At 58.1% G+C, this 12,847-nt stretch overlaps 3 protein-coding genes across 8 annotated transcripts; 2 read left to right on the plus strand and 1 right to left on the minus strand.

The window, feature by feature from the left end:
- The first annotated feature begins 2,191 nt into the window (after window positions 1-2,191).
- TMEM115 (transmembrane protein 115) lies at window positions 2,192-6,286 on the plus strand. 2 transcript variants are annotated; one of them, XM_057487176.1, is made up of 2 exons: window positions 2,192-3,439; window positions 3,986-5,506. In XM_057487176.1, exons 1-2 carry the CDS (start codon window positions 2,589-2,591, stop codon window positions 4,152-4,154), a joined length of 1,020 nt encoding a protein of 339 aa, XP_057343159.1. In that variant the 5' UTR covers window positions 2,192-2,588; the 3' UTR covers window positions 4,155-5,506. The 2 variants fall into 2 exon arrangements, with proteins under 2 accessions (XP_057343159.1, XP_036733788.2); XM_036877893.2 differs by lacking the exon at window positions 3,986-5,506 and adding an exon at window positions 5,519-6,286 and having other exon boundaries at window positions 2,202-3,439.
- A 579-nt stretch (window positions 6,287-6,865) lies between these two features.
- On the minus strand, window positions 6,866-9,538 carry LOC118908457 (transmembrane reductase CYB561D2). 3 transcript variants are annotated; one of them, XM_036877899.2, is made up of 4 exons: window positions 9,388-9,538; window positions 8,824-8,975; window positions 8,342-8,379; window positions 6,866-7,696 (listed from the first exon to the last, which is right to left on the minus strand). In XM_036877899.2, the coding sequence occupies exons 2-4, from the start codon at window positions 8,948-8,950 to the stop codon at window positions 7,193-7,195; spliced, it is 669 nt and encodes a 222-aa protein (XP_036733794.2). In that variant the 5' UTR covers window positions 8,951-8,975; window positions 9,388-9,538; the 3' UTR covers window positions 6,866-7,192. The 3 variants fall into 3 exon arrangements, with proteins under 3 accessions (XP_036733794.2, XP_036733793.2, XP_036733792.2); XM_036877898.2 differs by having other exon boundaries at window positions 9,420-9,528; XM_036877897.2 differs by lacking the exon at window positions 9,388-9,538 and adding an exon at window positions 9,093-9,372.
- A 37-nt stretch (window positions 9,539-9,575) lies between these two features.
- On the plus strand, window positions 9,576-12,803 carry NPRL2 (NPR2 like, GATOR1 complex subunit). 3 transcript variants are annotated; one of them, XM_036877882.2, is made up of 11 exons: window positions 9,576-9,780; window positions 10,261-10,352; window positions 10,446-10,614; window positions 10,761-10,869; window positions 11,229-11,365; window positions 11,462-11,559; window positions 11,680-11,737; window positions 11,833-11,926; window positions 12,002-12,119; window positions 12,395-12,537; window positions 12,624-12,803. In XM_036877882.2, exons 1-11 carry the CDS (start codon window positions 9,703-9,705, stop codon window positions 12,689-12,691), a joined length of 1,164 nt encoding a protein of 387 aa, XP_036733777.1. In that variant the 5' UTR covers window positions 9,576-9,702; the 3' UTR covers window positions 12,692-12,803. The 3 variants fall into 3 exon arrangements, with proteins under 3 accessions (XP_036733777.1, XP_036733779.1, XP_057343150.1); XM_036877884.2 differs by having other exon boundaries at window positions 11,680-11,716; XM_057487167.1 differs by lacking the exon at window positions 10,261-10,352 and having other exon boundaries at window positions 9,645-9,780.
- The last annotated feature ends 44 nt before the right edge of the window (window positions 12,804-12,847 follow it).

Consider the following 12,847-nt stretch of genomic DNA (forward strand, 5'->3'; position numbering starts at 1 on the left):
GGTGGCTATGACCTCAGAGTCCCACCTAGCCTGCTCTGCTGGGAGTGAGGGCTCTAGCAGCCCAGGTTCCCCAGTGGGTGCAGGGGGTGTGTGACACAGCCTCTGAAGTTCCAGATCCATGACATCCTTTGTCTTACATAATTTTCCCAAAAGCGTCCAAGACAAGCTGTCCCTAAAAAAAGGTGTCCCAGAGGCTCAAGTCAGGGACAGTGGAGGAAAGAAGACAGATGAGATGCAGGTATAGGTGGGCATCCAGCCACTGGATCAGACCAACAGGCCTAGCAGGCAGGCCCTCTGCCCAGAGCAAAGGGTGAGCACCTGGCCCATGTCCAGGACTTGGCTCTGTCCGGAGGAGGCCAGGGTCTGGTCGGCCCACCAGCAGATTCACTGCTCCTTCCTGGCTCAGGCAGAGAGGCTCCGGGTCCTGCATCTGTGTGGCCGCCGCTGCTCACACTGAAACCCAACGCTGAATTCATTTCTTGAACCTTCTTGGGTCTCCCTCTGGCCTGCCCTGTGCCCTTGTTCATTTTAATCCCAACTTTCTATGGTCAGCCTTAGTCCGTGTGATCTTCACGTTTTCAAGGAGGGAGACATAACCACCAGCGCAGAGGTTTCTGGTGCTGCTGACACAGTACACACACTGCCCTCACCCAGCATGCAGTTAGCTGAGTCCTCACCACACCCTTATAGTTGGGTACTGATTTATTCTCATACGGCAGATAAGCAAACCCGGACTGGGGACAACTTTTCTCCCAGATGAAAAGGGCAAGAAATCTACAAAAGTTTTAGAAAGAGAGGAAGTGGCCTGTGGCTGGGGGACCCTGGTTGATACAGAAATGGAGGAGGGCCTTCCAGGCCTTAGGAAGACACCTCCTCACTCCTCTGCAGGGGTTGGCCATGAACACCTAAGTAGCAACCCCTGAGAGCACTCATTCCCTGTAATGGCCCTATATTGTGTGTGTGCCAGCCGTGTCTCGCATGGGCATGTGTGTAACTGTAGTGTAGTCTGAAGGCTCTGGGATAGAGTTGCCAGATAAAATATTCAACGCCCAAGTTTTAATTTCATATAAACAATGAATGTTTTTCTGGTTAGTATGTTCCAATATTGCATGGGATATAACTTCAAAAAAAGAAGGGTCCGGGACATGCTTATACAAAAAAAAATTGTTTATTGGAAATTCAAATATGAGTGACCCTGTATTTTGATTTGCTAAATCTGACAACCATACCCTGCGGTGGCATCCAGTGGGAACCCAGACCCCAAAGATAAAGGGTGTCAACATCCTTTGTAACCTGGAAGGCTATGCACACATCAGCTGTTGTAGTGACATCAGTGGCTGAAAAGATTATGCACTTTATAAAGGTACTTTGTCATACAGTGAATTATATACACATTTTTTAAAGTTAACTTACTATAGAAAAAAAAATCAGTTTGCACAGGACACAACCCACCAGAAGCTACCGTTGCAGCTGAAGTGGGGGCCTAGGGCCAGCCCGGCCCAAATTCGTGGGGTGCAGCAATGAGAAGTCCGGCCTCTTCCCTGGGGCCAGCAGTGAGAAGCCGGCCGCGGGGATAACAGCAACTGAACAGCCCAGCCTCCTCCTTTAGGGGGCAGAGACCTGAGTTCCAGTGGTTGGCTCCACCTCGCTTGTAGCAAGGGCAGAGTGGATGGCATTTTACACCCAGTCCCCTTGGACCCTCACGGAGCGCGGTCATTATCTCCATTTCACGGTCCATGACACTGAACTTCTACAAAGTTCAGGAACACGGCCAATGTCACACAGCCGCCAACGGCAGGGGAGGAACTCGGGCCCTGGTCGGCCGGAGCACCCACACACCGCGGGGCCGCACTACGCTCCCACCCACGCACCGACCCCTCGGAGGCACACGCACGACAGAGGCGCTCCTTCCGGGAATCAGCGGCCGGCGCGAGAGCAGCAGAATTCTCCCACCCGCTGCCGGAGATCAACGGCCACACCAACTACGGATCCCGCGCGCACCCTTCCGCGCACGCCCGGGACCGCCCGGCGCGCAGCCTCCTGGGACCTGTAGTTCCAGGGAAATCCCCGCGCTCCGCCCCTCCCGGGTTCGGCGAAGACTCGGAGTACCAGCACGCCGCGCGGCCGGAAGGCCGCAGCTCGAGGGCGTCTCGCCGCCGCCGCGGGTGCGCAGGCGCCGTGCCTCTGTTTGTCGGCGCCTGAGAAGGGAGGAGGTACGGCCGGAGCCGAGTGCGGCCGAGCCGGAGCTGACCAGACCTGACGGACTCGGAACGAGGCCCCAGCCGGGCGCGGACCGTAGGGCCCCAGCGTGGATGGAGCAGGCTGAGCCCTGAAGTCCTTGACCGGGCCGGCCGCCCTGGTGTGGGACCCACAGGGCGGGCAGGCAGGCAGGTCTCCGGTCCCGCGACCAGGCCCGGTTTGGCCCTTTGGGACCGGAGACGACCCAGCCGGAAGTGGATCCTTCACCGGGGCCATAGGCCAGTGACTAGGCTGGGCCCGGGCCTCCCGTCGGGGCCGAACTGGGACGAGGCCCCGGGGAGGCCCCGAGCCCTCTAGAGCCTTCTCTCAGGCCGACTCCCTCCGGGAAGATGCAGCGTGCCTTACCGGGCGCCCGCCAGCACTTGGGGGCCATCCTGGCCAGCGCCAGCGTGGTGGTGAAGGCCCTGTGCGCGGCGGTACTGTTCCTCTACCTGCTCTCCTTCGTCGTGGACACGGGCTGCCTGGCTGTAACCCCAGGCTACCTTTTTCCGCCCAACTTCTGGATCTGGACCCTGGCCACCCATGGGCTGATGGAGCAGCACGTGTGGGACGTGGCCATCAGCCTGGCTACCGTGGTGGTGGCTGGGCGTTTGCTGGAGCCCCTCTGGGGCGCCTTGGAACTACTCATCTTTTTCTCAGTGGTGAACGTGGCTGTGGGGCTGCTGGGGGCCTTCGCCTACCTCCTCACCTACATGGCTTCCTTCAACTTGGTCTACCTTTTCACTATCCGCATACACGGCGCCCTGGGCTTCCTCGGAGGTGTCCTTGTGGCACTCAAGCAAACCATGGGGGACTGTGTAGTGCTGCGAGTGCCCCAGGTGAGGGTCAGTGTGGTGCCCATGCTGCTCTTGGGGCTGCTGCTGGGGCTGCGGCTGGCCATGCTCCTCCAGAGCCCAGCACTGGCCTCCTACGGCTTTGGGGTGTTGTCCAGCTGGGTGTACCTTCGCTTCTACCAGCGCCATAGCCGAGGCCGAGGGGACATGGCTGACCATTTTGCTTTCGCCACCTTCTTTCCTGAGATCCTGCAGCCTGTGGTGGGGCTGTTGGCGAACTTGGTGCATGGCCTCCTCGTGAAGGTCAAGGTATGCCAGAAGACAGTGAAGCGCTATGATGTAGGTGCCCCGTCCTCCATCACCATCAGCCTCCCAGGCACAGATCCTCAAGACGCGGAGCGGAGAAGGTATCGTGGGATCTCCAAACCTTGTTGAGCTAGTGGAGTATTTATTGACCACGTCACATTGGGCTGTTGAGGAGGAGCTTGCTGTGTGTGTGCTGTCGGGTTGGGGCAGATTCAGAAAGAGATGAAGTCCAGTTTGGGGCCTTGAGGCTCTCAGCATTTATGTATCTGGGTTCCAGTAGGTGCTTTCCAACCTTCGGGAGGGAAAAAAAGTTACTTTTGCCACTCAGGCCACTTGAAGTGCCTCAAGAAAGGCTCGGTTTCCTTTGGTGCTGCATGAGGGTCATCGAGACCCGGGGACACAATCCTAGCCTTGTCTTGGAATGCTAGACTCCCTGATGCGGGTCCCGGGGGAGCCAGAAACAGCCCGCCAGTGTGTTTTTCCCTGTGATCCTTTAGAGTCGGTCTGGGCCACCCGTTTCCTAATGCTGAACCGTGTCCTCTTCCTGGGTCTTAATTCAGATACTGTGCTTCTCTGCCACTTATTTACTGACAGGGAAGCTTGGGGTAATACTAGAGTTACACCACCATCCCCACATCTGTCACCAGGCCCAGGGGACAGGCCATAAGACCCACCACGGAGCCTGCTGACCACACCAAGGAGAGAAGACGACCTTTCATGGTCCATAAACCGAGCCGCCTGCACCATCAGAGTCTAGCTGCATATTCACTGAGTGTACCTTGGCCAAGGCAGCACAGATCTTTTTTCCATGGCTGATGGATCCTAAGACCCTGATCTGTCTACTTAACCTTATCTGGTGGAGGAGGTAGGGCCAAGAGGGCTGGGTCTGATAAAAACAGCCTCAGAGCTGTTCAGGTGGGGCCGGACCACAGTGGTGACCCCTTCTCCAGCAAGAGGTCTTGTGTTGCTAGGGTTGGCTGAACACTGAAAAATCTCTGCTCAGGCCCAAGAAAATAAGAGGTTGGGAGGGGCAAGTGCCAGGTGGATTTTTGCCATAGTCTTGTGGTTGTTAGCTTACTTCGGGAAGGGGATTACTGCTCCAACCAGGTTGACATCTGGCTGTGTGCCACTCCCAAACCCAAAGGGCTACTAGCAGTGGGAGGCAGGGCTTCCTGTCTTCGAGCCTCCTGAGGATGTGATTAGCGTTCCACTGCCTCTGTACTTTGGCAGGCTGTCGACAGATTGATCAGGAGACTGGCTCCAGGGTGGGAGCCCGGGTAGCAGCTGGGAAGAGCTGTCCTGTCTGTGCCAGCTTGCCACGTGCCGGCTGGAGACAAGGTGGACTGTGCTGGGCCTTTGCATGCCATGTCCTTGTGGCCTCTCCTGACATGTTGACTGTCATGGAGATTTTGGTTCTCCTGCAGCTTGGAAGGCTATGTAGGCTGGCCCCCGTGCTGGTGCCACAGAGACGTTGAGTCATCAGGGGTCCACAGGGACCATTATTGAAGTGTTACCCAGTGGCACGAGCATGCCACCTCCTGGTGGGCCAGGGTCCCAAGAGCACATGTGTACACCTCCCCCAAGAGCAGGGTCTGAAGGCTCTGCCCAGTGGAACCAGTAACCTTGCCTGTGATCTCCCCATGTGGGCTGTTTCTCCTTCCTCTCTCCCTGCAAGTACAGCGTTCCCTGCTCTAACTCAGGACCTAGTGGCTTTAGGGATTCTTCTGGAAAGACGGTCATCGAGGAGGGGTGGGCTGACCCAAGGTGACCATACTTCCCAGACGGGAAGCCAAGGCAGGTGCTTGAGTTCCAGCTTTCCCCCCAGATCCTTGCCTGGAGGCTCAAAACACCCCTACCAAGGAGGTGGGGAGAGGGAACAATCCTCTCCTTGGGTGTGAGGTCAGAGGCTAGGCAGAAACCCACATGTCCAGGGACACCCTACTGGCCTCCTCAGCCTAGAAGTGCCCTGGGTATAGAGCTAAGGCTCTACAGCCTGTGGGTCCTCATTCTGAAGGCAGAGTGGGCCCTACTCCAGGCTCTGGGGAGTCGTGGGCCCTTGTAGGGAAGAATAACACATGGGGTTCTGAGAGAGGAGTCAAGAGTCAGCGTCACGGGGGAGGAGAGCAGGGTGTGAGCCAGTCCAAACCCAGTGTGACCTGTCCTCTTTCTTCTGGCCCCAGGCAACTGGCCCTGAAGGCCCTCAATGAGCGGCTGAAGAGAGTGGAGGACCAGTCTGTCTGGCCAAGCATGGATGACGATGAAGAGGAGGCAGGGGCGAAGGTGGACAACCCTCTGTCCTCAGACAAGGCCCCCACACTCCCAGGGAAGGGGGCTGCTGCAGAGTCTAGCTTGATCACCTTTGAGGCAGCTCCCCTGAAGCTGTAACTCCACACCGCCCTGAGTGTAGCACCTCCTCTCCCAAGCCCCCCTGATACCCTCGTGGCTACTGCAGGGCACCCACTGCTCTGAGGAGAGGCAAGAAGGCATGCTGTGGCTCTGCAGCCTTCCACTCTTTCTCGCCAGCACTACCCAGGACTATTGCTACCTGGTTCCAACTCCAGACAACCACTATGCCAGGCATGAGCCAGCCAGCCCAGGCCCCCTGAGGTGAGACTGTCCCTGAGCAAGCAGCCCCAGGCACTCGGCTGCAGGGACACTGGTGCCACAGCTCCGGGCCAACCGTCATGCCTCATACTGGTTGCTGAGAGCCCTGAGCCAAGGCAAGGATTTGCCAAAAACGTTCTGGGGGTCCAGCCAGTGCAGGGCTGCACATCCCCGCCCACCCCCAGAGACTGTTCGGTTCGTGTCAGATTTCTGATTCCCTCTGCTGTGGCCTGGCTGCTATGGGGCCAGAAAAGCCTCAGCTCCCAGGTGTTTTCTACAGGACCACTTGCGTGGGCAGCCAAGCCCAGCCTTGCAGTATCAATAAAACAGTTCTTTGAGGTTTGGCTCTGGGCTCTGAGACCACGTGCAGCCCCTCATCCCTCATCACGCCCAACTGCAGGTTTAGATGGGCTCTCCCCGAGGTTCAAGGACTCGCCCCCATGGTGACTCCAGCTGCTTCAGAAGCCCACCGCCCCCTCTCCCCACCCCACCACATGCCCACTGCCAGGCAGCCTTCCCAGCACTCACCTCAGACCCTTACTAGTGTTCTCTCCCTACAGTCCATAAGCAGGGAGACCTGTCCAGAGGACTCAGTGATTGAGAGCCTCTGTCACAAGGAGTTGTTCGTATCTGCGGCTCGCCTCCAAGACAGACTGTTCAGTGTTTGTTGACACCTGCGGCCACCACTGTCCCCAGTTGCCAACCTGTCCTTATTCAGATCTAACCACCACTCCAGCACAGGGGGCAGCTGGAAAGCTATACCAGTCACAGCCCTGGGTGAATGGGACACGCGCAGCAGCCAGATCTGGGGGCTTGTGTGCTGGAGTGCCGCAGCCCCCCGAGCGGCCAGGGACAGGGTGCCTTTTTTCTGAAGCTGATGGCACAGTGGGAACCGTCAGCTCTGGGCTATTCCTCCCATCGAGTCTTTTCAGTCATTTGTTTTTATTTCACTTTGTTCTCTCCTGGAATTCTGGGCATACCAGTACAAGTGTGAGCCAAGGGGTGCGGACGCAGCCTTGCAACCCCAGCTTCGTCCAGATACATGATCCATAAGCACCTCTGGGGTGGTAGAGAGAGGAGAGGGGAGGCACTGCAGTGTGAGGAGGAAGCAAAATACCATGCACAGACCGCCTCCTACTCAACCCCAGCGTCTGAGGCTCCCGGCAGCCGAGTCAGCTGGGAGGCCAGGAGGTGCAGCCCAGCTACTACAGCACGGGACACATGCAGGCTTCCCCTAGGCTGGGAAGGGCTCATGGCTGCATCCTTTTGCGATACAGGTAAGCGTTGCTCACCTGGTTCATGATGACCAAGCTGGTAATGACAGGGCACAGCAGAGCTAGGTACCAGACCCCACCAGTAACTGTGGCAGTGAACCAGAGTGAACACATGCCCAGCAAGAGGCTGGCACACCCCAGAAGGTAGCCCACTAGCCCAGAAGTGGCATGATACAGCTTGAGCTTGGCCAGGGGCCACCGGGGCAGCAGTTTGGGGTACAGCAACCCCACCCCACCTGAGCACTGCAGCCCTGCCCACAGCACAGCTAGCAGCCCTGCCCTCCCATGCCACGTGGCCAGGTGGCCTTTGCCAAGTTGTTCCTTGTGGAGGATGACCAGGCCCAGGCCCAGCAGCGCACACAGCAGGGCCAGCAGTTGCAGCAGCCAGTGGCAGCGTGCCCGGGCCTTCCGTGAGAGGGGACGCAGCAGCGAACTCTCAGGAGAGAACACCAGCAAAGCCTCGGTCATCAGGAAGGAGAACTGGGGAAACAGGAGAGACCCGGTGAGCACTGCCTGCAGCTTGGTGGAAGGCTGTAGGTGACCTAAGCTGCCCATCAGTCTGGGCAGCTTCCCCTTCCTCCTTCCCACTGACAAGCACCCATCTGGCACAGAACATCAGTCCTGAGGAGCCAGCGAGAGGTCCCTCTCCACACTGCTTCCGAGGTGTTATTCTGAAACATCACCTCAGCTGCCACCCAGCAAACACAAGGTTTGAGATGTGGCAGTTATAAATGATTCACAAGTTTGCTGGCCTGGCAAGGGGCTGGATACAATTTCATGGCAAGTGTGGGCCACATGGGTGCACTGTTTCAGGAAAATTAGATACATCACTATAAATTAAGGTAAAAAGGGACACCCAGATGCATTTTCTAGGCTTCCTACCCAGAAGTGAGTGAAACTTCATTTTGTGCTTAGGTAAACCTCTATTTGCCTTGGGCCTTGAGTACTCTGGGTTCAGGTCTGGGTTATCCTCCATGGACAGGAGTTAGGGCATGCAGATACTACAAGCCCACCCCATCCCTCCAAACAGATATTAAGTGTCCACAGGATTCAGAGGCTGCCAGGGCTACCACCCCTCCCTATATGCCCTCCCACCCCTAGGAGCTGGCCAGGCCCACTACTTACAGCCACCGACATAAACACAGGGTGCCAGGAGAACAGGCCTGGAATGACAAGAGGAGGCTTTGTAAGACAGAGGCAAGAAGAACCAAGCCATGTCAATCCCTATAGGCTAAGAAACAGAGGCAGCCCACTGCCCAAAGTGCTGCCCAAACACAAGCCCCCGTTACTGCAACAGGCTGGCTCCATGCCTGTCCCCTCTTCCTGGACCTCCCTGGACCGAAGGCCATGCTCTGGCAGTCCTCCCTCCTTCTCCAGCACTTTGCAAAAGGCAGCCAAGTGGAGCACCAAACAAGGGAAGAGAAGCTCTCTGCTCAGCAGGGCCTGGCCAGCCTGGCAGAGGCCCCACACTCATCTGCTCACCCCACTTTTCCCTCCAGCAGAGCAGGTCTCTGCCAGCCAGGCCTTTATCAGGAGTTCCTCTTGCCCCTGCTCCCCAGGGAAAGTGGCACTTTCCTTCTCAGAAGCCAACTATGAATTCTACTTACTGGAGCCAGGCCTGGCAAGAACAGTCACAAAGATGGTGAATCCCAGGGCCACGAGGTGGGCAGCAGCCCCAGAGGCAGTGCGCAGAGCTCGGAAGATGTGCGACTCGGTCTCCATGGAAAGGGCCATGCTCCGGCAGGCCAGTGGCTGCAGCCTGAAAGCATAGTGAAGTGAGCAAGGTCTCCGGTACCTGCTGTCTACTCCCCTCACTGGAGTAAGGTTGCACAGTAGGAATGCCACTCTCTTCCAATAAGTTAGGAAGGGACAGTACCAGGACAGGCAACAGGTACAGTAGATGACCGACGGCCTGTCAGCGAGTACCCGCATCTGTACTGACACTGATCACTGATCCACATTCCAGGTAGGGTGCGCAAGGCCGGGCACTGGACTACAAGTCCCAGCGTACACCACGCCGTCTTCGGGCCGGAGCTCCGGCAGGAAGGGCATGAAGCACTACTGGAATTGTAGTTCCAAGCGGCGCGCCGTATTACAGCCTCCCTTCGCACACAGCCTCCCCACGTGCCGCTGGCATGCTGCCCTACACTCTAGGGACCCGCCTGCCTCACCCGCAGCGCCAACCCGACGTGGTGATGCCCACCGGAGAGAGCGGGGTGCTCGGACCCGGCCGAGCGCACCACCGCTCAACAGCGGAGCCACTCCACTTCCGGGTGCGACGTCCACCCACCTGAGACTTCCTGGGACGAGCCCCTCCCCCCAACCACACCTCCCGAGGAGTGCTGCGCAGGCGCTGTTGAGCAGACTGCTCCCGGGTGTGTGAGCGCGCAGGCGTGCTAGACCTGCGGTCTGTGCCGGACTCTTCCGAACAGGTGTTCCCAAGGGCCGGTGCTGCAGGGACTACGGACCCGGGACCAGCTAGCGCTATGGGTAGCGGCTGCCGCATCGAATGCATATTCTTCAGCGAGTTCCACCCCACGCTAGGACCCAAGATCACCTATCAGGTGCCGGGGGGCTCGCAGGGTTGGGCGGGGAGAGGGACGCTCTCGGGAGGTGAGGCCCCGTGCCCCGAGCTGCACGCAGGCACGCCACTCTGATTCGCGGAGAATCGTGACGGAGGGGATGCTCAGACCCAACTCCCAGGCTCCTGGTGCAGTGCGGCAAGCTCCACATAGGCAGTGATTGTGAGAAGTCGGGCTCTGGCGCCCCGGGGGAGGTGCTGGGTCCCATCCAAGTATCACTGGATGCAGAGGATTTTAGGTGAGGGAGGAGAGTGTGTACTAGGTGAAGGGAGCCGCACATGCAAAAGCCAGGAGGCAGGTGAGAACACAGCCAGTGTTTGGAAACACAAAGGAGTAGCAGGCCTGGGTGGAAGGAACAGAGGAGGAAGGCCAGAGAAGAGGGCTTGAGCCCTGGGGGTCACCCTGTGTACACCATCTGTTCTCAGGGTCCCCTAAAGGGCCTACTGCCACTCCCCTCCCCAGGTCCCTGAGGACTTCATCTCCCGGGAGCTGTTTGACACAGTCCAGGTGTACATCATCACCAAGCCAGAGCTGCAGAACAAGCTCATCACTGTGTGAGGCCCTAGCTGGGTGGAGGGGTCCGCAGGGAGAGCGGATAGGCTTAGGGGCAGGAGGAACCTGACTCTTTCCGACTGTCCCCCATCTAGCACAGCCATGGAGAAGAAACTGATCGGCTGCCCTGTGTGCATTGAGCACAAGAAGTACAGCCGCAATGCCTTGCTCTTCAACCTGGGCTTCGTGTGTGATGCCCAGGCCAAGACCTGTGCTCTTGAGCCCATCGTCAAAAAGCTGGCTGGCTACCTGACCACACTGGAGGTGTGCAACACATGGGCTTGGGTGGTGGGCAGGCAGAGTTGGGGAGGGTGTTCACATGTCTCCAAAGCCCTCCAGACCTGGGAACCTGGCAGGATGCCAGCCAGGGTCCTGGGGTGTGCTCACCATGCTGCCCGTGCTCCATCCAGCTCGAGAGCAGCTTTGTGTCCACGGAGGAGAGCAAACAGAAGCTGGTGCCCATCATGACCATCTTGCTGGAAGAGCTAAATGCCTCAGGCCGGTGTACTCTGCCCATTGGTATGGCCCAACGTCTGCAAGGACAGCAGGAGGGGTAGAGGAGGGAGGGGAAAGTGGCAGAGGAAGGTCAACCCAGCGAGAGACAAGGTTCATGAACAAACTGTTGGTGGCCAGGAAGTAGCCATGAGCTGGGCCAGTGGTGTCCAGGGTCCAGTGCCTGATGGGGCTGGGGATGGGGGGGGCGTGTACTCTGTTCCTTGGGCATGTTCCTTCCCTCTCTGGACCTCAGTTTCTTGCTCCATAAAAGGAGAAGACCGGCTCTACCACTTACCTGCTTTAAGCATTGCTGGAAGGACTGGAGAGTAATTGAGGGCCTCTTGGGAGAGATGGCACTGAGAATATGGGTGGGCCCTCTGCAGACGAGTCCAACACCATCCACTTGAAGGTAATTGAGCAGCGGCCTGACCCTCCTGTGGCCCAGGAGTATGATGTGCCCGTCTTTACCAAGGACAAGGAGGATTTCTTCAACTCACAGTGGGACCTCACCACACAACAGGTGCACTACCCCTCCCTGGACATCATCCCCTGAGGCTGGCCACGGCCCTGGCCTCCTCCCACCCCACCTGACCCTGGCCTATCCTGTCCTGCCCAGATCCTGCCCTACATTGATGGTTTCCGCCATGTCCAGAAGATCTCAGCCGAGGCAGATGTGGAGCTCAACCTGGTGCGCATCGCCATCCAGAACCTGCTGTGAGTGGGGCAGCAGTCACATCCAGAAGAAGGTTGCTAGAGGGGGAAGAGACCAGGGGCCCTGAGTGTGGGGGCTGGGGAAGCATGGCCCTTAGAAGCTGAGCCCAGTTACCTCCCCAGGTACTACAATGTTGTGACACTTGTGTCCGTCTTCCAGGTAGGTGAGTCTGCAGTCTGGGTAAGTGGAAAGTCAATCATGTGGCTGGGCTAGACTGGGGCTGTCAGGCTTCCAAACCCCTCACTTGGCCCCCTGTGCCTCCTACCACCCTCCAGTACTCCAACGTGTACTGCCCGACACCCAAGGTCCAGGACCTGGTAGATGACAAGTCCCTGCAGGAGGCATGCCTATCCTATGTGACCAAGCAAGGTAGTGGTTGGCTCTGGGGGAGGCCACTTGGGGGAGGGCGGGGCCACCTGGAGGGCTGACCCCTGCTGCCCACAGGGCACAAGCGAGCGGGTCTCCGGGACGTGTTCCAGCTCTACTGCAGCCTGAGTCCAGGCACTACTGTGAGAGACCTCATTGGCCGCCACCCCCAGCAGCTGCAGCACGTTGATGAAAGGTCAGAGGGGATTCCTTGGAGCATGAGAGGTTTCCCTGAGGGCAGGTACACTATGACTCTCCAGAGCCTTGGGTTCTGAGAGAAGCAGGAGATTCCCAGTGAGCAGAATCATGGGGCACTGTTAGTCCAGGAAGGCTTCCTGGAGGTGATAGGTTCAGAGGCCTGTCTAGTCACTGAAACAGAATTGGAAGAGAGACTGCAGGAAAAGGGTTGGCCTGCCTGGAAGGAGGCCTGGCCAAGGGCATCCTCCCTCTCTCCCTTAACCCCCACCCCAGGAAGCTGATCCAGTTTGGACTCATGAAGAACTTCATTCGGCGACTACAGAAGTATCCCGTGCGGGTGTCTCGAGAGGACCGGGGCCACCCTGCCCGCCTTTACACAGGATGCCACAGCTATGATGAGATCTGCTGCAAGACAGGTGGAGGCAGGCAGGGCAGCTCGGTGGGGTCAGGGCAGGGTGGCCAAGCCAGGGTGCTGACCTCACCTCCACCACCCCTCACCCAGGCATGAGCTACCATGAGCTTGATGAACGGCTGGAAAACGACCCCAACATTATCATCTGCTGGAAGTGAGGCTGGCCGGGGCTGGGGCTGCTCTCTCCTGCTGAGCCCGGCCTGGCGCACGAGGCCTAGTCCACACTGTCAAGATCCATCCTAGCTTAAATAAAGTCATCCATCCTTTCAACCTGGCTGTACTGCCCCTGAGCCGGCGGGGAGTGACTAGCGTGG

Source organism: Manis pentadactyla, chromosome 1, assembly GCF_030020395.1.
Source record: "Manis pentadactyla isolate mManPen7 chromosome 1, mManPen7.hap1, whole genome shotgun sequence".
Lineage (NCBI taxonomy): Eukaryota > Metazoa > Chordata > Mammalia > Pholidota > Manidae > Manis > Manis pentadactyla.